Source organism: Bos javanicus, chromosome 5, assembly GCF_032452875.1.
Source record: "Bos javanicus breed banteng chromosome 5, ARS-OSU_banteng_1.0, whole genome shotgun sequence".
Classification (NCBI taxonomy): Eukaryota; Metazoa; Chordata; class Mammalia; order Artiodactyla; family Bovidae; genus Bos; species Bos javanicus.
In genome coordinates, this window is record NC_083872.1 from 109,821,606 (window position 1) to 109,846,185 (window position 24,580).

The following is a 24,580-nucleotide window of genomic DNA, read 5'->3' on the forward strand; positions in this document are numbered from 1 at the left end:
ATTCAAAGTGGGGACGGTGTCGGCGAGGATCAGGAAACAATTGCTTAATTAAACGTTAATTAAGGATATAAAGAGTGGTTAAATAAGGATAGCTCAGTGAGGAAATTCAGTGGAGAAAAGAGGCTGAATAACTTGGTTTATGTGGAAAGCTAATAAAGTTCCAAAATAAGGAATTTGCGTCACCTACGTAGGCCGCAGGCGTCCTCCCGTTCTCCCGAAGGAGAGGAGACACTAAGGCCTCTCCGGTCAGATCTTAGAAGCCCAGGCAAAATTAGTAGGCTTGACGAGCCTTCCCACCCCAGATGGGAATTCAGCCAGAAGGTGAGAGAAAGAATGACATGGGGAGACCAAGTTTCAGTGAACAAAGCCCGCACTTTATTTTCCAAAGTAGTTTTTATACCTTAAGTTGTGCATAGGGGATAATGGGGGAAGGGGTAGAGTCATCCAAGGACAGCAGTCCTTGATCCTAATCGAAGCCAGGCTTTCAAACTTATCATATGCAAAAGTTTAGGTGATTTACATCATCTTCTGGCCAGGAGGCCTGTTAACATTTTAAGATCCTTTCTTCAGAAAACTTATTTTTCTCTAAAGGTGATTATTCTAAAGTCAGGCGCCACCCTCCAAAAGCATTAGATAAAGTTGCATTCCTATAGGGCAAAGGTGTGGTGGGCTATAACAAGAAAAGAATTAACTCAAGGGTCCAAGGTTACAAACATTAAAGCTACTATTTACATTCATATACACCAATTATATTAATCAATACACTGCCAGGGACACAGTAGGTAAGGGATATGGAAACTTAGCAGCAAACATTGGCCCAAAAAGTGAAAAACCCTTCACCAGTACAATTTCTAATCAATCTTTTAACTGCTCAAAGGAATCTGTAATTAGACAGTTTAGAACATCTCATGCCTCTCACAGTTGGGAGGCTCTGAACAATCACATGTGGCCGGAAGAACCTATTCAGGCAGGCTAGAGGACTTCCAAAGGAGTTTGTAGGTTGAAACACTCTTGTCACGCCCAGGAACTTTAACTGGAGCTGTAAATTAACTCTTTTTCAGAGAGAGGTGGTGGGGGACAGCCCCCCGTAAAGTCAGAGGTGTAGGTGAGAGCACAAAGCAGAAAATAGGCAGACTCTGGTTTTGGGGGTAGATGCCTGAAAATTTCCAGGGGGACTCCTGAGGCTCGATCCTGCCTTTGCGTATGCCGAGCCTCCTTCCTCATGACCTTTGTCATGGGCGGAGCTCCTCACGCTGGCTCCTGGCACCACCTCATCCAATGGGGAGGACAATCTGCTTTACTCAGCTTACCGATTCAGATGTTCATCTCATTCAGAAACGCCTTCACAAACACACCCAGAATAATGTCTGAATGTCTGGGTGTCCCATGGCCCAGTCAAGTTGACACATAAAATTAACCATCACAGGGACTGAAAACACATCTCCTGCTTTCATTCCAAACTTCTACTCAGGGAGAACAACATAGAATGGAGGTGGGATCCAGGTTGCCCCAGACCAAATAATTGTGAAACAGAGGACTTCAAAACCAAAAAGAAGTCACTGTTTTTTACTTTTAAGACTCAGACTACTATGTTAGTCTTCTAAGATGCCACACAAGAGGGGCTTAAACAACAGAAATGAATTATCGCACAGCTCTGGAGACTGGAAGTCCAAACTCATAGTCCATTTCTGGTGAGGCCTCTGCTCCTAGCTTGCCAATGGCCACCTTCTTGGTCGGCCTCCCTCTGTGCATACACTTCTGGTGTCTCTTCCTCTTATAAGAACATGAATCCTACTGGATCAGGGCACCACTCTTATGACTTCATTTAACCTTAATTACCTCCCTAAAGGCCCCAAGGACCCATCTCCAAATAGAGTCACATTGAGGGTTAAGGCTTCAACAAATCATTTGTGTGGGAGAGGGGACACAATTCAGTGTATGCCAGCTACCCTTCTTTTTATCTCCCTGGAACCAAAAGATGCCATGTTCAGCATTTATGGCATAGACATGGCTCCTGCCAACCCTTAACCTCATAAAGGTGAAAGATGATAAGGGTCAAGGAATCATCATGACAAAGGCTGCTGAATGCCATCATAATCACCAGTATTGTCATTATCATTTTTACCCCCAAGATATTAAGAACCTGTTCTTAATGACATGAAGAATTTATTTGGTAATTTCAAAGAGAACTCAAAAAATCAATTTACTCAGCAATGTTTATTGTGCATCTTTGATGCACTTGACTAGCTACTTTTGAGAGAGAGCACCAACACCCCAGACTTCAAGGTGTTCCATCCAGTTTTGTAGAAATAAACACATGCACATATACACATACCAAGATTCCAAAGTAGGGACTCCCTGGTGGTCCAGTGGCTAAAACACTATGCTACCAATGCAAGGGGGCCCAGGTTTGATCCCTAGTCAAGGAACTAGATCCCACATGCTGCAATGAAGATCCAAATAATATTAAAAAGAAAAAGATTCCAAAGTGAAGCATGGTAAATGTCATGGAAGTGATAAAGTGATCACTGTATGCTATGGGAGTTTCAAAGAGAAATAAATACATAGTTAATGATAGTCATCATCCTTTATTGAGCATTTACCATGTGCTTGGCAGTTAGTTTAATTATGTTTCTCAATTTTTAGGATCTTTATAGACAATTCAATTCATAATTTATTAAGCACTGTATGTATCAGTGTGTAAAGCATTGTGTCTGAGATGCTCTAAAGTACAAAGATGATTAAGACATGTGCCCCAGAGGACTTCCCTGGTGATCCAGTGGCTAACACTCCGAGCTCCCAATGCTCAGGGCCCAAGCTCGATCCCCAGTCAGGGAACTGGGTCCACATGTCACAACTAAGACCCAGTTCAGCCAAATAAATAAATATTCAATAAGACGCGTGTCCCGTCCTCTGTCCTCTAGAAACTCACAGTACAGATCAGACAACACAGGAATGGACGCTCAGCAGAACAAATTGCTACAAAATCATGTTCTCATTCTCCACCAGCCGGAGATAGACAGCCAGGAAGGGAAGGTGGATCTGTGTGCTGGGACACTTGGCGAGTCATCGAATCCTGCCAGAGCAGCTGTGTGTGGTGGCACCTTGCAGAAAAGCTGTGTATTTGCCTGGAGTCTCTCAGGGTTTGGTGGGCGGGGCCTGAAGAGAGCGGGAGAAGAGACTGGAGTGCCTTACTGTCTCAGCTCAGTTTGGACTGGTGGGGAAGTTTGCAATGCTTACAGCTAACCTGGGGAGGGGAGGAGGGGAAGTGAGGGAACTGTAATCAATCCCATGGCCAAATCTTAAGTGTGAAGAGAGGGCCAGACCCATTGTCCCCACCCCACCACCCCCAACCCAGGGGAGTGGGGCAAGACCCTTGGCCCTTCCACATCACTTGCTGCCCCCAAGAGAAGGTCTTAGCAAAGAGGCAGAAAAAAGAGGCTGCTGAAATCCTGAGGTTGTTCTGCACATTCTGGACTTTAAAGTAGGAAGAGCGAGAGATGATAAACGGATGGAGAAAGAGACTTGAAAATAATGGTGGAGGGGTGATGTCCAGGGACAGAGGAGTAGAAGCGGGAACAGAGACGCACTGAGAGTTACCTCCTGCGGCGGTGGGTCGGAGAGAGTCTCACCGTTATCTCAGTGAATTCCCCAACAGCCAGGCCAGCCTAGGGGCAGGTGCAAGGGCTTCAGAGCCGAGGTGATGAGCAGCTCCAGAGCTGAGCTTGGAGCCCGTCCCTCCCACCGAGAGCCCAACCTGCCGCCCCCTCCTGGGTTGGGGGTGTCTGCGCTCACCCAACCCCAACCAGCTGCCTTTCCTGCCGCAGGAAGAGGATTAAAGTTTGGGAGCGTGAACACTTAACTCAAACAGCACTTTGCATTTCCTTCCTGGGCAGCTGGGGTCACAAAGTACGATCGAGCCGAGCGCAGTGCAGGAACCGGCCCCCCACCCCACCCCTGCGCGCTGCTCCGCGGGCGGAGTCGGAGCCGCCGGCGGGCCGGTGGGGCGGAGCGATTGTGACCTGTCCGGTCCCTCCCTCCCGGCTCTGTGATGCTGCGGGGCAGCTGCTGGCCCAGTATGCCTGTCCCCGGCACCCTCCCTCCCGGTGTCACAACAGCGGAGGCGGCTGTATCTGGAGCAGTTGGGGTGGGCAGGCCCAGGCGGGAGCGAACGGGCTACTGGAGCGGCCACGATGGTGAGCCTGCGGGGCCGGGGCGCGGGGGACGCTGGGCCGGGGATGGGGAGGGAAGAGAGTGGGGGCGCCCACCCCAGAGCCGCTCTCCTCCGCGGCTGACAGCTAGCGCTTTGGGTCCGCGGAGCTCGAAGTCTTCTAGGGGTGTCAGTTCAAGGTCGAGGGGTTCATACCCTCGCGCGGGGGCGAGGGGGGGGGAACACCAACCTGGTGCCAGTGGCCTTTTCCTAGAGAGAAAGTAGAGTCTGGGGCGAGTTGCGCCTAAAGGGAGATTTGTGCACGCAGGTGAGGAGAAGGGGACCAGGGGAGATTAGGTTCGGAGACATCACCGTGAGGCAACTCAGGGGCCCGGTGGGGGAGACGGGCCGGCGGGGTGGGGTTGGGCAGGCAGTCCGGGATTCCCGACTTGGGGGTGGGGGCTGGGCCAGGCACTGGGTCAGGTCCCACCAACCAAGTGTGACAGAGCCCCACGCTGGGGGCTTCCTTCTTTCCCACCCCGGGGCCATCTGGCTTGGGTCTGGGACACTTCCACCTACAGCTCAGCTTCCCAGGCCCTGGCACTTGCTTCCAGCTCCCCAGTTTTTCAAGCGGGTCAAAGCCAGAGGACTTTGGCACACAGGGTTTCAGACCACTTCTTTCCTTTCCTACCCTGGCTGCGGTGCCCACACCATCTGTCTGTCTCCCTCTCCTCTGGGACTGGGATCTCACTTGCTGGAGCGGTCCCACCAGCCCAAGGCCCTCCCCTTGTCCCCTGAGTCCTGGGGTGGGTAAAATTTGCTGCCAGTCCACTTCACCCTGATGCCTCAAAACACAAAGAACCCAGAAATCTCGTGGACTGGAGGCCCCGCTGTCTGGGGCTCAGGGAGGGTGGCAAGATTGACTGGGGGAGGGGGCGGCGTCAGCTTGACTGGCAGGCCAAGGTCAGGCTGTCCTGGCACTCCTCCTCCAGTGTCAGTGGCCAGCAGGACAGGTGAGAACCTCCCTCCTCCTCATTCTGGAAAGTGCCCAGGGCCCCTGGCTCTGGCCCCAGCTCTGCCCATCCGAGCTCCAGGCCTGCTCCCCAGAGCAGGCTCCTAGGGAATACTGGGACAGTGGCCAGAGGAGTCCACCCCTGCCTGAGGCCAGGGGTCATAGAGGGAGCCCAGAGCCAGGGGTTTCTGGAGTTTGGGGCTCCTGGCTTTGCAGCTAGCTATGTGACTTCAAGTCACTTAATCTCTCTGAAGTAGTTTTTCTCATCTCCAAAATGAAGAGGGGTTATGGTTCAAATTTTCAAAGCTCCACCTAGCTTTACTATTTTAACCTTTTCATTGCAGAGAAATCCAAGCATATACAAAATGAGAGCATTATAATGAACCCCTGTGTATGCCTCAACCAGTTTCAACAATTATCTACTTAATGATGAGTCTTACTTCATTCACTCCACTGCCACCCCCCTCCCCCATTATTCTGAACCACGTCCCAGGCAGCTCACTCAAGATCTGATATTTAATATCTATAATATCCAGCACATAGCTAGTGCTGTGTAATTTTCGGAGTGCTGCCTCTTACGTGTTCCAATTCTCACCTAAAAGCTGCAGTGAGGGGATCCCAGGACCCAAATCCAGCTCTCTAAACAGACATCAACGTGCACTCAATAGGCAGGTTTCTGAAAATATCTAGTAAATAAAAAAATGTAAAGTAAAAACCTTGTTTTAAATGTGCTACAGAATCTGAAAGATATTTAACTGAAAATCTATGGCTGAACGTTTTGGAAAGAGACTCTTTGTTTTGAAACACTGAATTTTATGTAACAGGTTCTATTTGGAGCATTTATATACACGGGCAGCACTGTCTTGATGGGAAGACATTTTTTTGGTTGACTATTTCACACTTACAGAACCTCTTTATTTCCTTTTTTTGGAGTGTAATTGCTTGTCAATGTTGTGTTAGTTTCTGCTGTACAACAACATGAATCAGCTATATGCATACATGCATCTCCCCCTTCTTGAGCCTCCCCGCCCCCATCGTCTTCCATCCCACCCTCTAGGTCATCGCTGAGCTGAGCTCCCTGTGCTGCACACAGCTTCCCGCTAGCTGTCTGTTTTGCATATGGCGGTGTACGTATGTCAGTACTCCACTCTCAGTTTGTCCCATCCTCCCTCCACCCCCATGCCCACAGGTCTGTCCTCTATGTCTGCATCTCTATCCTTGCCCTGCAAATAGGTTCATCTGTACCATTTTTCTAGATTCCATATGTATGCATTAATATATGATATTTGTTTTTCTGACTGACTTCACTCTATGACAGACTCTAGGTTCATCCACATCACTACAAATGACCCAGTTTCAGGATCTCTTTTTAAAAACCCCTTGACTTGTTCCTAAAACCCTAGGATGACTTTGGGGCACACCCGGCCCCAAAGTCCCACCCATGCAGAAGGACTTTCCTTCCACAGTGTCTGGACTCCCCTCTGGAGGGCTGGGAAGGCTGCCCATGTTGAGGATGGGCTCGGCATTTCTTAGGTTCTAAGTGAGGATTTTATAACTAACCCTGTAACTGAGCATCCCAGTCTGCTCCCAGGGTCCGTCTGGCAAGCAGTTCTCCTGGGAGCCAAGCTGTGACACCTGTCTCGGTGTCAGTGACTCCAGGCCTCAGAGAAAGTGTCTGTGGCTCACAGGGGATGAGGGCACAGCCTGCTCACTGCTCTCCTCCTGGGTTAGCAGCATGCCTGTGCATTCTGGGGGGAAACTGACATCAGATGGCAACAAAGAGCCTGTCTTCCTGCAGAGCTGAGAGGCTAGAGGGCAGAGTGTTCGGGGTGAGATGGACACTGCTTCTGCGTCCGCAGGCCTCTGCGGGCTCCCCTGTGCAGGTGTTGTGGCTGAGCGCTGCAGAGTCCAGGCGTGTCTTCCAGCTCGGCATCTGCGGGGGCTGCGGCCACTGCACTGTTCTCCCTTCCCATCACTAAGTACGGGTCCCCTGAGGTCCCTAGGCATGTCGGCAGTGTGTCCATAGGAAGCACCCAGGCTTCGGTTGGGCCCACGCAGAGCCCAGGGGTGACGCTCTGTCCTCTCTGAGGGATGTCTCAGTGACCTTGAAAGGAAGAGGGGAAGTTAAAATAGGTTTTGAGAAGGAAAGAGCTGGCACGTACAGGGCTAGTGATGGGGTGGGTGGGAGGATGTGGCGCTCTGGGATGGGGTGGACACTGCTTTTGCCTTTGGCCACCAGGGACCCACAGTGCTCTCCGTGGTCTTTGAGGCCAACGTCCCCCTTTGGCGTCTTCCTGTTAGAATTTCTCTGTGATGAGCTGCGTGTGGAAGATACTGGGAGGACAGTGGGCACCACGTGTGGCTGATTAAAGCTTGCTTGCTCTCTCCTGTGCCTGACCTGAGTGTCGGCTGAAGCTCAAGGGCCTTTGGCCTCATAGTGTCTAAAGAGTCTGGGAGTCTGTGACCGGCCCGGCCGCTCCCCAGGCCGCCTGTGGTACCATGTTGCTGCCCGGCTGCGACGCCGGCCATCTGAGTCCTCACCTGATGTTAACTGAGGTCGACTCTGTTCCTGCTGTCGCCAGCTTGCTATCTGTTCTCTGAGTCCAAATATGATCTAATTGAAGGATTTTGAGAAGAGATAACTCAGCCTCCCAGGAATCATGTTGTTCTTGCTTTAATCATCCCTCGGGAACCCTGGCTCTGCTTTTCACCCGTTGTCTCTGACCTGGATCCTGGCATGATTCATCATCCCAGCCTGACAGCTGGAAGTACGTGGGCCTAGGAGTAAGCTTCCTGAGGGCAACCGTGTGGGTTGACACACAGGTGGTCGGGGTATGTGGCCTGGTCCCGGGTTTTCACTGGCCCTCACTGCTGGCCTGTCAGTTCCCTTCCAAGATAATATGCCCGTTTTGCTGGCTTGTGATACTTCAAAACCATTTTTAAAGCTCCAGAGCCTCCTTCTGCAGAGGACTGCAATTAACGTGTCTGAGTTCTCTGAGAACAAATGAAAAGGAAACAATTAATATTAAAATAGAAATCATATAAGGTTGACACCAGGAGAGATTTCTGGCCGTGGAGTTAGACCAGCACTGTCAAGTCTGGAGCACATTTTTCCTACTGTTCTGCAGAGCTGGGCACCCTCTCCATGGAGGATGGTCATGGGCACACGGCCTCCACCAGCCTAGACTTCGGACAGCCTAAGCAGTCTGTGGGAGCTGCCCTAGATTCTCCTGCTCCAAATCCAGCTGAAATGCCCCAGATCCTACCAGCCTGTCTGAATTTTCCACGCAGCCTGCAAATAGTCCTCCCCCCAGGAAACCAAGCCAGAAGCTGTTTTTGCTTCCTTTAGCGTCCACTGCCTTGCAGGCCCTGGCCACCCGCTCCTTGTTAAGCAGGGTTTTCATTCCAATCACCCCTGAATTTATTGAGCACCTGCTGCATTCAAGCCCTGTACTCGATGCTGGGAATCTGGCAAGAAAACAGGGGCTCCTTGCTGTCCACCAGGAAAGTTGAACAGCGAACCGTTAGCTAGGAGCATGCGATACAGTGCTGAAGGGGAGGTGGTCCATGCTGGTGTGGGGGCTTCCAGACCTCCAACAGGAGAGGGCGATGAGTGAGCATGCTGAAGGGTGAGCAGGAGTTGGCCCAGCCCCTCTCGACGCCCTCTTGTGCACTTGGCTGTAGATCTGCTGCAGGAGCGGATAGAGCAGGTCACTTCTGTCGTTACCCAACACTAGGTCTGGGTAGGGGTGTCATACTTTGCTTGGGGAAGGGATCTCCTGTGTTAAGACCCTCCATCTCCCTCACCTTCACCCCCTGGGTTGCTGGGCCGAGAGGGGACCCCATTCCTCTCACAGGGTCCCAAGAGCAGAGAGCTGGAGTCAGCTCTACGAGCCCAGAGTCAGGATAGAACTGAGGGACGAACAGTGTGAGAAAGAAAGCTTGAGCTCTGCCGGCCAGAGAGGGAATCTGAACCAACCATGAGTTTGGAGCAAACACTTGATGTAAATACCGTCTGCTGGGTCAGCACACCCCTCTCCCTCTCAGTGCACACCAGCCCTGCCCCACCTCTCTCCACCCCCCTCTCCTTCAGTACACACTAGGCCTGCCCCCACGCCTCAACACACACCAGCCCCCATCCCCCCCAGCACACACCAGCACCCTCCTCAGCACACACCAGCCTCTCCCCAACCCCCCAACACCAGGCCCTGAGCACAGGCTAGGTTCTTCCAGGAAGGGTGGCCTATTTTCTGAGGCGCCCACACCAAGCCGTTCTCTTCTGTTCTCTCTGCAGTGGAGCTTTTTCTGGTCTGGAGTGTTGTTGTACAAGCTTTCCTGGGCTCCAGCTGTCAGGCTTGGGCTGCAGTGAGCGTGGGGGCTGCCGTGGGCATTGTGGACCGCTGTGGGCATGGGGGACCAATGTAGGCGTGGGGGGCTGATGAGGGCATGGGGGGCTGATGATGGTGTGGGGGTGTGGCCCCTGGGCCCTGGGGGCTCAAGAGTGAGAACGAGGCAAGGGTCCAGGGTGGTGTCCAGGAGAGGACTCTGCAGAGGTCAGAAGGTCTGGATTTCAGCCCAGGCTCTTTCCTTACAGAGCTGCGAAATCCCCAGTCTGTCCTTTACCTGTCTGAGCCTCAGCCTCTTCATCTGTAAAACAAGGGGTGGGAATGGTATTAGATGACCTGTGAGGCTGGCCTGGCTCGAGCTTCTGAAGGCTCTGAGCTCACAAAACTCCCCGGTTACCTGTCTTGGGCATGAGAGCCGCCCCCAAGGCTGTTAGCACTGGACATGCTCCTGACTTTTCTGTGTAGAACCTCCAGGCAGGAATGGGAGGTGGTGACAAGTAAGAGTCGCTGGAGAAGCGGGTGGGATCCTTGTCCCCTCAGGGCAGGTGCAAACGGGGCACAGATGTTAGCACTGGGGGCCTCGCCTAACTTCATTTCACTAGTGATTTCCTTGTGTAACTTTATTTTTTTTATTTATTTATTTTGGCTGTGCTGTGTGGTTTGCGGGATCTTAGTTGCCCAACCGGTAATTGGACCCTTGTCCCCAGCAGTGACAGCACCTGAGTCCTAACCACTGGGCCGCCAAGGAAGTCTCCCATGTGTAACTTTACAGCCTTTGTTTGCCTGACAAACTGGGCTCTTGGTAATTGCCAGCTGAATGAATGGCGAAGTGGAAAGGGACAGGACAGGCCTGGCCCTTGTCGATGGGTTGCTATGTCAACGCACCCTTGTCGATGGCCCTTGTCGATCGGGCCTCACCTGGACCTCGCTGTCTCCTGTCTTTAATGTTGGGTTGTCAGCATGAGAGCTGTCAACCCTTCAGAGAAGCATGGCAGCGTGTCGCCTGCATACCCGTCGTCCAGATTTAATCATTGCTATTTTTCTGCCATGTTTATCTGCTGTGCTTGTTGAAGTCAAGTCAAATGTAGATGTCATGACATTTTACCCTAAATGCTTCAGAAGTGACCCTAAAAATAAGAACTTTTCGATACTTAACTACACTTTCATTATCATGCTTAACAAAATCAATCCGTTTCTCTATTTATCCCCTCAAATATTTTGATTTGTTCAAACCAGAATTGAGTTAACATTCACACACGCTGTGTGTATGTTATGTTTCTTAAGTTCCCCTTGATGTGGGTCTGTTCCTCCCTCACCTTTGATTTTCATGAGTTGAGAAGATCGGGTCAGTTGCCCTGCGGAACTTACCAGCTTGTGGATTCATGCTCGTAGTGTCTCTTATCCCTGGATCCCTGTGTTTTCTATAAAGTGGGAGCTACTTATAAAGGGCTTAATACATTAAGGCTGAGTATTTAAGTTTTAACAAATTTTATTTTTTTATTGGAATGTAATTGCTTTACCGTGTTGTGTTAGTTTCTGCTGTACAGCAAAGTGAATCAGCTACATGTGCACATATGTCCCCTCCTTCCTGAGCCTCCCTCCCAGCCCGTCCCCCGTTCCAGCCTCTAGGTCATCACAGGGCCCTTAGCTGAGCGCCCTGGGTTGTACGACAGCTTTCCGTTGCTGCCTGTTTTACACGCGGCAGGGTGTATGTGTCAACGCTGCTCTCTCAATTTGCCCCATCCTCCCATCCCCCTTTGTGTCTACACGTCCATTCTCTACATCTGGGTCTCTATTCCTGCCCTGCAAACAGGTTCCTCTGTACCATTTTTCTATGTTCCGTATGTATGTGTTAATATACAGTATTGTTAAGGCTGACAAGAAGCTTTCCTGGGAGGTGTGCGTGTCCTACTGCATTATCGGTTTTCTTGCTGCCGTGGGGTTACGATCCATCCCAGGGTCAGAGGTTACAATCCATCCCAGGGTCAGAGGCCGGTAACCATTGAAGTTAACTTCCCCTTGTGACCTGTAAGTAACAGTGATTCTTTGGCACTCTGTGAACATCTAGTTCCCCTTCAGTCCTTGTCCAAATCAACTATATAATTAGAAACTATTGTATGCAATATTTCTTAGTGTATTATTCCTTCCACCCTGACTAGCTCACTGTCTTCTGTTAAAAGAAATGCTCTCCCTCATCAACAGGGCTGTTTGGATAGGTAGATGCGTTTCTCTCCTGTGGGCTTTTTTTCTTAACAACATGAAGGGCTTGTGGATTTTTGCGTGTCCATCCCATTTCCGTTGACTACTGCTGTTCCTCTTTCTGACCCTCGGGTTGTTTCACCTTTGGCCTAGGGAGCCTCTTGTGGTTTCTGAGCCCTTTCTGGGTCTGTGCTCTTGGGCTCCCCATGGTGATACAGAAGGTCCTCACAGGGGATCGTCTTGTGTGTTCCTTGCCCCAGACCTGGACCCCCCCATCCCAGGGAGTCCTGCTTTCTGCTGGTGGAGACTGGCGCTCAGAGGCCGCCCTGGAGGCATCTATGGGCCCATCAGTTATTTCTGAGTCTATCTCATGCCTCCAGTTACTCTTGTGAATTAGTTTGACAAGGAAACCAGCTCCCTCCTCCTGAATGTTGTGTGCCCATGTGTGAGGCTGATTTCTGCTATAGAGAGTGGCGTATTGACTCGCATGAGGTTAAAGCGATGTGTGAACATCTGCGTCCCCACGTTGGTGGTCTTCAGGACTTCAGATCCTTCTGTCTTCTCCTCTCACCTTTGATCTTCCTGAAATACCCCCGCGTCCTTCCAGAAAGTCCCAGAGCACCCAGGAAGGGGAGGGGGGCGCCTGGAGATGGTTGGGGGTGGAGCCACAGGACAGCATGTGGGACCAGCTCCTTTCAGGCCTCTCCAGGTCCCCTCGCTCACATGCCCCACCCCCGAGGAGGCCATGGCTTCCTGTGAAAGTGTGGTCCAGTAGCTGTGGACCACAGCTGTGGTAGCTGCTGGATTCGGGGGTCCTTGGGGAAGGATCCTGCTTCCTCAGGCCTGAATCGAGCCCTAGGACGAAGCCCTTTCATTGTAGGAGGAGGGGCAGCCTGAGGTCTCCGGCTTCCCATGGGTGCATCTTCCAGGGGGAGAGTAAGGCTACAGGGATGAAAATGCATGATGATGATGCTGAAGACAAGGCTGACCATAGCAGAAGTGATCGTGGTGACTTGTGCCTTTCACACGCAGGGAGGTTATGTACCTCAGCCCAGCCCACACAGCACAGCTCGTAACTTGAGAGGCAAGATTCGTGAGCAAAGCCCTTTCCTGTCCAACAGGCTCACGGAAACATGGCCGGTTGTATTCCTGGCCAGGCCTCTGTGACACCCGGAGGCCAAACAGCACAGAGACCGGCGTGCACATTGCACAGCAGCGTTAGGGCACTGGGTCCTGATGCCTCTGACCACCCCACACCCACACCGGGAGAGCCTCAGGGTCCCAGGAGTCCCACACCCCTTGCCCAGCCCTGGTCTCTGGAGGCTGTACACCACGCTTGGTTTCCCTGGAGCTGGAAAATGCCAGCTCGGGTCATGGATAAGAATAGAAGGCCACACACCAGGCACATGGTTCCCGGCCCAGCTCTGTCCCAGGCACAGAGGCTCCTTGTGAGGCCAGAGCTTCCCTGGAGGGGCGTCGGGGGTGATGGGCACACCGTCCCAGCAGAACCATAACACACTCACACACACTCAGGTCTGCACACACATACACACTGCCACTCTCGAACACACTCACAATCACACTCTTACAAACATACACCCACACATTTATCATTTCACACATTGAGACACACGCACCCCTCCCCATCCTAAGCTGTTAGTACCAGAACCAATCATGTAATTGTGGCTTCACACCACAACACGGAGAAGGACCCTCTGAAGGTCAGCTTTATTTGGCTCTTGGCCTGATGGGTGAGGGAATAGGTTGTGGTGGCCACAGACAAGACTTAGCTTGCCTGTCCCCTCCCAGCCCTTCTCTGCTGATGTGCTGATCCTGTTTTTTAAAAAATAAATGTTTATTTTAAATATTTATTTATTTGGCTGTACCAGCTGTGAGTTGCAACATGTGGGATCTAATTCCCTGACAAGGGATTGAATCCAGGCCCCCTGCATTGGGAGGGCAGAGTCTTAACTGCTGGGAGCCACAGGGAAGCTCCTGTACTGACCCTTTCTTATTCCTACATTTGTATATGAAACAGTAATGACACCCATGATACAGACTCCAAGACACAGTCTTCCCGTGAGTGTTTCTCTGCTCGGTGATGGGGAGATGTGAAGTGTGTGCGTGTGCATGTGTGCGTGTGTGTGTGAGAGATAGCGTCTGGGAGACTCTGGCTGAGGGAGGAACATGATCAGTGCACCAGGCACAGCGGTGGATTCGAGGATGGATTCTGCTGTTCTCACTGGTTCTTCTTGGACCGGCTTCACCGGTGCAGGAGTCCACCTGTGGTTGGGAATTTCATCTGTTTCATCTGTGCGGCTGGCCCTCTCTTTCCTTTTCTTGACACAAAGGATTAACCGTGGAAAGCCACCCTCACAGCAAACCATGGAGCTGGGGTTCTTCCTTGGAACTGAGTCTTGATCCACATGCCATGGGGCCCAGAGCCCACCTGCTGGGCAGGGGCAGGGTGTCCTGCCTGCCAAGTGCTAGGGAGGGACACGCCCTCAGAGGCTGGGCCTGGGGGCCTGGGCAGAGGCCGGCTGGGGCTCTGACTGGCCTGCTCTCTGCCTGCAGCGGGAATGCATATCCGTCCACGTGGGCCAGGCTGGGGTCCAGATCGGCAATGCCTGCTGGGAGCTCTTCTGCCTGGAGCATGGCATCCAGGCCGATGGCACCTTTGGTGCGCAGGCCAGCAAGATCCATGACGATGACTCCTTCACCACGTTCTTCAGCGAGACCGGCAATGGGAAGCACGTGCCCCGGGCCGTCATGGTCGACCTGGAGCCCACAGTGGTGGGTGAGTGTGGGCCAGGGTCCTGCCCAGGAGCAGCACCAGGCTGCAGAGGCCGTGGTCCACCATGGTGCTGTGGTCCACCGTGGTGTCTGGGGAGGCTTGGGAGGCTGACCTCCCCATGGAAGGGTGACCCTCCAGACCCCCACCCTCACCCTATGTGACTCTTGGTTCCTGGAGCCCTCCCCAGTCTCGGGGTCTCAAGTGGGGATCAGAGGTCTCTGCTCCTCCATTAAAGCTCCAGCCTGGTGCTCTCCCCCCAAAACTGCTTAGGCAGACCAAAATTGCCAAGATTGTTCACTAAATACTAAGAATCAAAAATACCAGTAATTTCAGAAATTATAAGAAGCCCTCACATAGTCAGTTTCCCGAAGTGTATGTTTCCAATTCTGCACTGATTGCAGTCCGTCCTGGTGGGCCTGGTGTAACTTTGCAGCCTCTCACACATGAGGCAAAATAGCAGCAGGCACTTTCTCTTACAGCCCGAGGTTGATGGAGGTTAGAGTGAACCTCGTCTGGATCTTAGGGAAACAGGAGTACTGACTTGTGTCAAGGCAGGATTCTTGTTCTCCCTGCCGCCAAGCCCACAGCGCCCCTGGTTCAGTCCACACTGTTCATCAGCATTTCCTCAGCTTCAAAGCCTGCTCACCAGCAAAGACGGATGAGTCCCCAGGGGTGTCTGGGCACTGCCTTTAGGGCCTGAGCACTGTTTCTGGGGCCACAGACACCAGGCCCTCCACCTTTTGGACACTTGTACCAATATAGAAAGGATAGATGACCTTCCTGGGCCGCTGCACAGATGGGTGCTTTCCCTGGAGGAGCAGAGGGGTGCTGTAGAGGAGAGGGGATGGCGGTGGGGCCTAAGGCACCCTGGTCCGCTGGGTGTCCACTTTGGTGGGCCTAAGAGGTGAGCAGAGCCCCCATGCCACTGGAACCACTCTTGGGCTCTGGCTCTTCTGGAACCTGGAACACAGCTTTGCTTCCAAGTTGTTCTGAAATATCTCTAATGCCTGATGTGTATTGTTGCCTCTGGAGATGGAAGTTAGGGCTGGGACAATCCCAGGGAAGCCTGGGAGCAGGTCATTCTGAATCTTTCCCTGTGTCCCTGAAGCATCTGGAGGCAAGTGAAGGTGGTTATATTCTGGGGTAAATTTTGCAGCATGAAGGAAAAACTGGAGGGAAGCCTTGGGGGCCCGGGCAGTCAGACTTAGTATCTGCCCAGCTTTGTAAACAAACCCAAGGCTCCCTAAGGTCCTGCCAGCAGAGCAGCTGGTTTCTCACTGCTGCTTGAGTCCCAGGCTACTGCTCTATTGGAGCCTGTGTTACCCTGGAATTCCCTTAGCCTCGCAAATGTATTCTGGGGTTATCTATTCCACCTCAGTGGAATTTAGTAGATAGGGGTATCGTGTGTTCTCGTGGGAGGGGGGTGTCTCCTCTGGGAACCAGGGGTAAGACTGATGGTCGCCCTCTCTCCGTAGATGAGGTTCGGGCCGGAACGTACCGCCACCTCTTCCATCCGGAGCAGCTGATCACGGGAAAAGAGGACGCAGCTAACAACTATGCCCGGGGCCACTACACGGTGGGCAAGGAGAGCATCGACCTGGTGCTGGACCGCATCCGCAAGCTGGTACGTGTGTGCAAGGGCGGGGAGCTGGAGAGCCCGCCAAGGTTGACAGGCCGGCGGGAGGACGTGGCCCCTGGCTGCAGGATAAACACCTGAGACTTGGGAATTTCTGCTTGTGTTCCGTAAGAGGCATGTGCTGGGTTGGCGCCCCTTCCTCCTCCTGGGCCATGTGGGCTGCCCTCCAGGCTGGTGCCTGGTAGCACGTATGGATGCTCTGCGGTGGTGGTGGGGAGAAATCCCAGGGGTGAGGAAGGTGGAACTCTTTGCTGGATGGCAGCAACAGGTTTCAAAGCATTTTTTTGTTTTATTTTGAGCAGGTTGAAAAGGTGAATTTATTTCACTTAACAAGGCATTTAACTTGGAGGAGAAGAGGAAGACTGTTGATCTATTTCAGCACTTTACAGATGCTATTACAAATGTCACATACGTTCCTTTGTTTAATCCCCTAAACAACCATACAAAGGCGATCTTGTGCCTGGACTTTACAGTTGGGGAAATAGAGAGCCTGAGTGATTCAGTGACTTGGTCTGGGTCCCCCAGCTAGAAAGTGGCTGAGTCAAGATCTGAGCTGGGTTGGTTTGACTGGGAAGCTCAGGGAGTCACTTGTCTACTTGAGCCTCGTTCCTAATCTGTACAGTGGAGAGGCAAGCTTGATCAGGGGCTCTTGACTTGGGAGCTAAGGGTGCCGAGTTTTCGCGTGTTCACCTTTCCTGTTTAGAGCAGAGTTCATGGGGGTCATCAGTCCCAAAGTCATTTGCGATCCCCAAAGTTCAGAACATCCAACTGAACACAGTCATAGATCACGTCCAGCGGGGAAGTTCCATGACTTGCGAACTCTCTTAGTTCTAGTGAGAGCTCACTGTCCTTGCTGATCACAGTAGGACTTCTCACTGAACGATTACAGTAACCTTATTTATGAGAGGAATGTGTTTATTGTCCGCACTTTAAGAAGAAACGTGAGTCTGGAGGGTTCAGTAACTTGCTCGAATATTTACAGCTGGGAAATGGCAAAGGTGATGTTAAATCTCAGGGTCTCTGACCCATTTATCCCTCTGAAATTGGTACCCTGAGCCACCTTGCATGGTTGGGCTGGGCTGTATAAGCCTGCAGTTTCCACAGAATCAAAGGACAGTGCCAGGGAAAGGGGCAAGGAGCTGGGGTCCACACGGGGCAAAGTCCTTAACCACCATGGTTTCGGAACCTCATTCCTGGTGCAAACAGGCCACTGGGCTGGAAGCTTCGTGGACCTGGAGGCGAGAGCGTGTTTGCTGCCCCGTATTTCAGCCGTTCCTCCCAAGAGCGCTGCAGCTCCTGTGTTTTCTGACTTCCTCAAGGACGGTTTGATTTCACCCACTTGAAAATGTTGTGGGATGGAGCAGGCGGACAGCGAAGGCCGTCTGCCAGTGCCCACGCAAGGGTGTCCTCAGAGCTTTGTCCATGTCCTCCTCTCCCAGACAGATGCCTGCTCGGGCCTGCAGGGCTTCCTCATCTTCCACAGCTTCGGGGGCGGCACCGGCTCGGGCTTCACGTCTCTGCTCATGGAGCGGCTTTCCCTGGACTACGGCAAGAAGTCCAAGCTGGAGTTTGCCATCTACCCGGCCCCCCAGGTCTCCACGGCCGTGGTGGAGCCTTACAACTCCATCCTGACCACGCACACGACCCTGGAGCACTCGGACTGCGCCTTCATGGTGGACAACGAAGCCATCTACGACATCTGCCGGCGCAACCTGGACATCGAGCGGCCCACGTACACCAACCTCAACCGGCTCATCAGCCAGATCGTGTCCTCCATCACGGCCTCCCTGCGCTTTGACGGCGCCCTCAACGTGGACCTGACCGAGTTCCAGACCAACCTGGTGCCCTATCCCCGCATCCACTTCCCACTGGTCACCTACGCGCCCATCATCTCAGCCGAGAAGGCCTACCACGAGCAGCTGTCCGTGGCCGAGATCACCAGCTCCTGCTTTGAGCCCAACAGCCAGATGGTGAAGTGCGACCCTCGCCACGGCAAGTACATGGCCTGCTGCATGCTCTACCGGGGGGACGTGGTGCCCAAGGACGTGAACGTCGCCATTGCCGCCATCAAGACCAAGAGGACTATCCAGTTTGTGGACTGGTGTCCCACGGGCTTCAAGGTGAGAGCAGGGGACACGATGGAGACAGACAGCTAGAGAAGCAGAGGGAAACCAAGGATGGGGAGGAACGGGTGGAGACTGGGGTCCTGGGCTGACACGCGTTCCAGGGAGCTTTGGGACAACACGGGGAGAGGGGCGTAGGCCAGTGTAATGCTAATTTCATTCATTCATTCATTCGTTCAGGCGCTTGTTTTAGGCCTGGAGAGCCTGGGAGGGGGGCGGTTACTGGAAGAGGGGAGGGGCAGTATTGCAAAGGGGGAGGGCCCACCGCTCCCACAGGATGGTCTGCAAGCATCTCAGAGGTCTGGCAGGAGAGAACTGAGGCCAGTGTGTGCAAGTGGGCTAACCGGGCCGAGCGGGTGGGGGTGGCCCTGATCTGACCCCAGATCAGAGAATGCAGTGACCGGATTATTCAAGTTGCCAGAGAATGGGTGCAGTTCCCTCCTCTAACAAAGCATGTGTCCTTCTCCCCAGTTTGTTTTGAAAAATTGTTCACCTTGTATGTTTTCATCAATTTAGAGTAAGGATAAGAAATTTTATGGTTATTATATGGCTGTGATTCGCTTACATTATGAAGCCCTGACGTTTCCACTAAGCAGGAGTGAGCTGGGAGCCGGTTGTAGGTCTGCGTTCTGTGGGTCACTGGGGGGATAGAAGACCCCAGTTCTCAGGACCAAGGATGCTCTTGGGAGCTGCCCCTCTGAGTTGCCCTGGCTGGACAGGCAACTGCCTCCGCCCAGGGTCTCTCATCAGAGTTCACCATCAGAGCAACTGCCACTGTTCATGTTAGCTAGTCCCCTCCGGCAGGCCTTTAATAATTCAGGGGTTTACCGAACACCAGGGGAGGCTGTGCCAGTTGCTGGAGACAGAGATGAGCTCATCGTCTCAGTTTTCCCTGGTGGGACTTTCGCAAACGAGGCACCACGTGCCAGGCTCTTGGCTGAGCCGCTGATGGGCGAGTGGCCTCCGCATGGCTCTGCTCCCACCCTCGGCCGGAACCCTCTCCTCTGCACTGCACCTGTCCTAACGTGGCAGTTCTGGTCACTCTTGTGAAAACATTCACGATCTTACCCCGAGTTGTTATTTTCTCTTTCAAACAGAAACAGCAAAACAAGCTGGTAGTAAAATAAATAGGCAAAAAAAGGGTGGTCGAGAAATTAACAAAAAAGCGATGCCCCCATACTCTCATCCTTTTATTTATTTTTTAACGTCTTTATTGAATTTGTCACAATACTGCTTCCGTTTTACATTTCTGGTTTTTTGACCACGAGCCATGTGTGATCTTAGCTCCCCAACCAAGAGGCGAACTGGCACCCCCTGCATTGGAAGGCGAAGTCGTAACCACTGGACCAGGAAAGTCCCCTCGGCCCTCCGCTTCTAGCTGAAGTTCGGGGTTATGATCAGAAGGATAAGGCAGTGCTGGAACCTTTGGCTGCTTCTCAGAAAAGCACACGCCATGGGGGTGGACGGTGTTGGAGTTCACGCGGTGGCACACTCCCCAGGGTGTCTGTCCCCACTGACAGGGGTCCAGGGCTGCTGCTGTTGAAGAGGGAGCACAGCTGGCTGGTCCAGCGGGCACGCGATGTGGCACTGCCTTCCCCCCTCACTTTGATCCTCTGCCCCCGTCTCAGCGTCACTTCCACCCCCACCATGCCGCTTTCGTCTAAGAGGAACAGTAGACCATTCTGGGTCACCCGCCTTGGCTCTGTAGCCTGGTGCCACTCCCACCTCTGCCTCTCAAGAGGACTTGTATTTTAAAGCTGTGAGTTTAAGAGATTGGCAGTGCAGATCCAGTGGCCTAGGCAGGAGAGGCATTTGGGGAGCAGCTCCCGGTTCTCAGTGTCCCGTGGGTGTCGTCACAGTGGTCACCTGAGGCCCCTCCCAGGTCCCCAGAGTTCTTGGTTTGGAGTGTGTGTGGGAGAAGGGAGATTTCCAGGATGGTAGCCCCCCTTCAGCTGGGCCAGACCAGCTTGGAGGGCCCAGGGCTGCTCTCCAGTTGTGGTGCTTGGGCTTCTCATTGCAGTGCCTTCTCCTGCTGCAGAGCATGGGGCCTGTAGCGCAGCCTCAGCAGTTGTGGTGCACCGGGTCGGTTGCCCCGAGGCATGTGGAGTCTTCCCGTATCCTCTGCATTGGCAGGTGGATTCTTCACCCCTGGACCACCAGGGAGATCTTCGATTTCCATGCTTTTCCTTCAAGAAGCCTCACACCCCAGAGGCAGAGGGCCTGGTAGATGCAGACGCCATCCCCAGAAGCTTTTGCACCTCCTTATTTATTGCTTGAGGATGTCTCTGTGATCTTTTAAACACCACCCTTCACCCTTGGTGGGGCTTCCCAAGGGGCTCAGTGATAAAGAATCCGCCTACCAATGCAGGAGACCCAGATTCGATATCTGGGTTAGGGAGATCCCCTGGAGGAGGAAATGGCTACCCACTCTAATATTCTTGCCTGGAGAATCCCATGGACAGAGGAGCCTGCCAGGCTACAGTCCGTGGTATCACAAAGAGTTGGACAGGACTGAGCATGCACTCACGCACGCAAAATTCACCCTTGGCAGAGAAATTGCCCTAAATCTATTGACAGCATAACTAAGAGAAAACCTGAAATTCCCCTGGAAGGAGTGAATTCACAATAACTTCCATCTCCGGGCACTGCGCACATCCCCTGCCTGACCCCATTCCGGACCCTCACTTGTCTGCTTATGTCTCCTAGTGGAAGGTCGTTGTTGAATCGCGCAAAGACGCCGGGATTCTTGGCCCCCGGAGGAGAAGAATTCAATCCGGGGCCAGAGACGAGGCTTGATCACTCAGAGCTTTTGTGTAATAAAGTTTTACTAAAGTATAAGGGAGATAGAGAAAGCTTCTGACATAGGCATCAGAAGGGAGCAGAAAGAGTACCCCCTGCTAGTCTTCAGCTGGATGTTATATAGTCACTAGCAGTCTGTTAATGAAAGAAACGAATGTCTTAAAATTCAGAATGCCACCAGGCCCCTCACCCATAAGATGCATTTTGGGATAATCTTGGCACCAAATGGTTTGTCCTGGGCCATAAAATGATTAACTTGAATCTTGAAGAAGGGCAGACCACCATACAAATAGTTTCATTTACATAGATTAGGGGAACAATATCTGAGTATAACATACTGGTTTGTCAAGTAGGTTCTGAGCCAAGAGGCGGAACGACTTGAAGACAGAGTCTGGGGTAAATGTATAGCACATTAGCATAGCTTAAGACAAACATTTCCATGAGAAAAAGGCATTGGTTATCTCTAGGTTTCAGAATAGTTAACTTCAGGCGAAACCAGGTGTCATTATGGCAACACAGTATTTTAAGAGAAACCTCCTTTTAAATTTGTATAGAGAGGGAAAAAATATCGCTAGTTTGTTTCCTCCTGCCGCTTGAGAGAGAAAAATGTCTGACTGCTGCTGCTGCTGCTGCTGCTGCTAAGTCGCTTCAGTCGTGTCCGACTCTATGCGACCCCATAGATGGCAGCCCACCAGGCTCCCCGTCCCTGGGATTCTCCAGGCAAGAACACTGGAGTGGGTTGCCATTTCCTTCTCCAATCCATGAAAATGAAAAGTGAAAGTGAAGTCGCTCAGTCGTATCCGACTCTTCTCGACCCCATGGACTGCAGCCCACCAGGCTCCTCTGTCCATGGGATTTTCCAGGCAAGAGTACTGGAGTGGGGTGCCATTGCCTCCTCCGAAAATGTCTGACACTTGCAGGCTATTTCCTCTGTTTGGAGACCCCTGGCCTTCCTGCCTGTTACCTTCTCACTAGGAGCATTTCTGTCAGCTCTTCCCCCGCCTCGAATTTCCCCACCCAGTCCCCTTACTTCTGCTTTCTCTTCCACATGCACTTCTACCTGCCTGCCCCCCACCTTCACATGTGATGTGATGTGGGGGCAGAGAGGGGATGTGATCCTGTCTCATCACATCCAGGCCTGCTGCCCCGTACCCTCCCCACTACATGACCAGGGTGCCCCAGCTTGAGTTATCCGCTGACCACCGCGTTTCGGTCCTCTGTTCCCAGGTGGGCATCAACTACCAGCCCCCCACGGTGGTCCCCGGAGGAGACCTGGCCAAGGTGCAGCGGGCCGTGTGCATGCTGAGCAACACCACGGCCATCGCCGAGGCCTGGGCCCGCCTGGACCACAAGTTCGACCTCATGTACGCCAAGCGCGCCTTCGTGCACTGGTACGTCGGCGAGGGGATGGAAGAAGGCGAGTTTTCCGAGGCCCGGGAGGACCTGGCTGCCCTGGAGAAGGATTATGAGGAAGTGGGGACTGATTCATTTGAAGAAGAGAATGAAGGGGAGGAATTTTAAATACAGATGTTCCTCCTGCCTGTGTCTCTTTATTCCTGCTACCCCTCCAAGCACGTTAACCCAGCCTGGATCCTGACACCAGGGCCCGTGGGTGACGAGCCCACACAGACGCTGAGCTCTGCCAGACCCTCATGAGGGGATGGCGGCTTTGTGTCCTCAGAGGAGACCAGAGTCACTGTCTCTGGGTCAGGGTGGGAGGCCGAGGCAGGATTTAAGATTCTAGATGCTGCTGGCCCCACCGCAGACACAGCCTCCTGGCTGGGAAGCAGGCAGTTGAGACCTGGGCTTTGGGAGGGCTCTGGAAAAAGAGTGGCTCTGTGGTCAGGGCTTGAGGAGAAGCAGGAGTGCGTTTCTGCCCCTGTAACACACAGAACAGCAGCGGGGTCACTGCAGGCAGTTCGGTGCTATGACCGAACTGTGCAGTTTGGGTGGGGAGTCAGAAATGACCTCGTGGAGACCCAGGTGCAGCCCGTAGCCACACTGAGGTTCTGGGGTCAGAGGACACCGGTAGGATGTGTGAAGAGCAGGAGAGAGGCCAGGGCACCCAGAGGATCGAGGGGAGGATGTGACGCCAGGTCAGGGGCCATTTGGGCCACTCCTAGAGAGGAGGTGAGGAGGTCAGTTTCCTCTAACTGAGCAGCATTTGGAAGGCTTTATGCAGAATGTCTCCTGTGCACACATCCCTTATCTCTCACCCCCAGCAGTCTCAAGGGCTCCTCCTCTTGTTTTATGCATGAAGACACTGAGGTGCAGAGAGTGTATGTGCTGGAGGTGGGAGAGCAGAGCCGGAGGTGCGACCACCGTCTTCTCTTGTCGCTCCGCCCCGTCTCCACCCTTGGGATTCGTGTCCTGTTCCAATAGCTGCCTTGTGAGATGAAGGGTGGGGAGAAGCAAAGTCCACTTATTACAAAAGAGAGGACAAGTTAATGCGTCTTTCCCTTTTAAAGTTGGCAGCTCCAGTAGGATTGGGGGGAAAATCATAAGCCGCCCTGATTAAACCCGTGATGAGACCCCCAGGGTCGGGCCCACAGCAGGCCCCAATGCATGAAACGTACAGCTCAGCGACTGCGCACTTTCCTTGCTTGTCTCTATTCTGTATCCCTTGGAAGCCCCAAGAAAAATAGAATGAAACCTCCCAAAGAAAGGAAGATCAGGCTCCCCACTCGTCGAGGACTGTTTCAGAGAGACCACCGTGGCGGTGCTCCTCTGTGACGGAGGCCGTGGGCTGAGGAGGCCAGGTCTGCTTGCGTCCAGACCCCCTTGCCTGAGGTCATCCCGCGTCAGTTCCTGGGGGGCTGCAGAGACCCAGGTCAGGAGCTATGGCCCATCTCAGGAAGGGGCGTTTTCTACTGATGGAGGGGAGGGACCTACCCATGAGTTTCAGATGAACCTCATGTGTGTGACTGTGACCTAATCAGGGAAAGAGAAAGAGACCCCCAAGGCCAGCATTTAGGGGGGTTGTGAAAGACAGAGGGGAAGGGAGGGTGCTGGTGGGGTGAGGGGTCGGTACGTGCTAAGTCGCTTCAGTCGTGTTTAACTCTTTGCGACCCTGTGGACTGTAGCCCGCCAGTCTTCTCTGCCCAGGGGATTTTCCAGGCAAGAATACTGGAGTGGGTTGCCATTTCCTTCCCCGAGGGATCTTCCCGACCCAGGGCTGGAACCCATGTCTCCTGCATTGGCAGGCGTGTTCTTTACCACTAGTGCCACCTGGTCATTTGAAAAGACCCTGATGCTGGGAAAGATTGAGGACAGGAGGAGAAGGGGGCGACAGAGAATGAGATGGCTGGATGGCATCACCAACTCAATGGACTTGAGTTTGGGTAAACTCCAGGAGTTGGTGATGGACTGGGAGGCCTGGAGAGCTGCAGTCCATGGGGTCACAAAGAGTCGGACACGACTGAGCGACTGAACTGAACTGAACTGAGTGCCACCTGGGAAGCCCAAGTGGGTCAGGGAGAAGTTAATTTAAATGAGTGTTTGATTGACTCCTGCAGAGGTGA

At 52.8% G+C, this 24,580-nt stretch overlaps 1 protein-coding gene and 1 long non-coding RNA gene across 2 annotated transcripts; one reads left to right on the plus strand and one right to left on the minus strand.

Moving 5' to 3' along the window:
• Positions 1–2,198: 2,198 nt before the first annotated feature.
• Positions 2,199–3,974, minus strand: LOC133248352 (uncharacterized). The gene is made up of 2 exons (XR_009736684.1): positions 3,601–3,974; positions 2,199–3,159 (listed from the first exon to the last, which is right to left on the minus strand). It is a non-coding gene; the product is annotated as an uncharacterized LOC133248352 (long non-coding RNA).
• Positions 3,975–4,014: 40 nt separating this feature from the next.
• TUBA8 (tubulin alpha 8) lies at positions 4,015–22,598 on the plus strand. The gene is made up of 5 exons (XM_061418439.1): positions 4,015–4,196; positions 14,282–14,504; positions 15,977–16,125; positions 17,577–18,257; positions 22,287–22,598. The coding sequence occupies exons 1-5, from the start codon at positions 4,194–4,196 to the stop codon at positions 22,578–22,580; spliced, it is 1,350 nt and encodes a 449-aa protein (XP_061274423.1). The 5' UTR covers positions 4,015–4,193; the 3' UTR covers positions 22,581–22,598.
• The last annotated feature ends 1,982 nt before the right edge of the window (positions 22,599–24,580 follow it).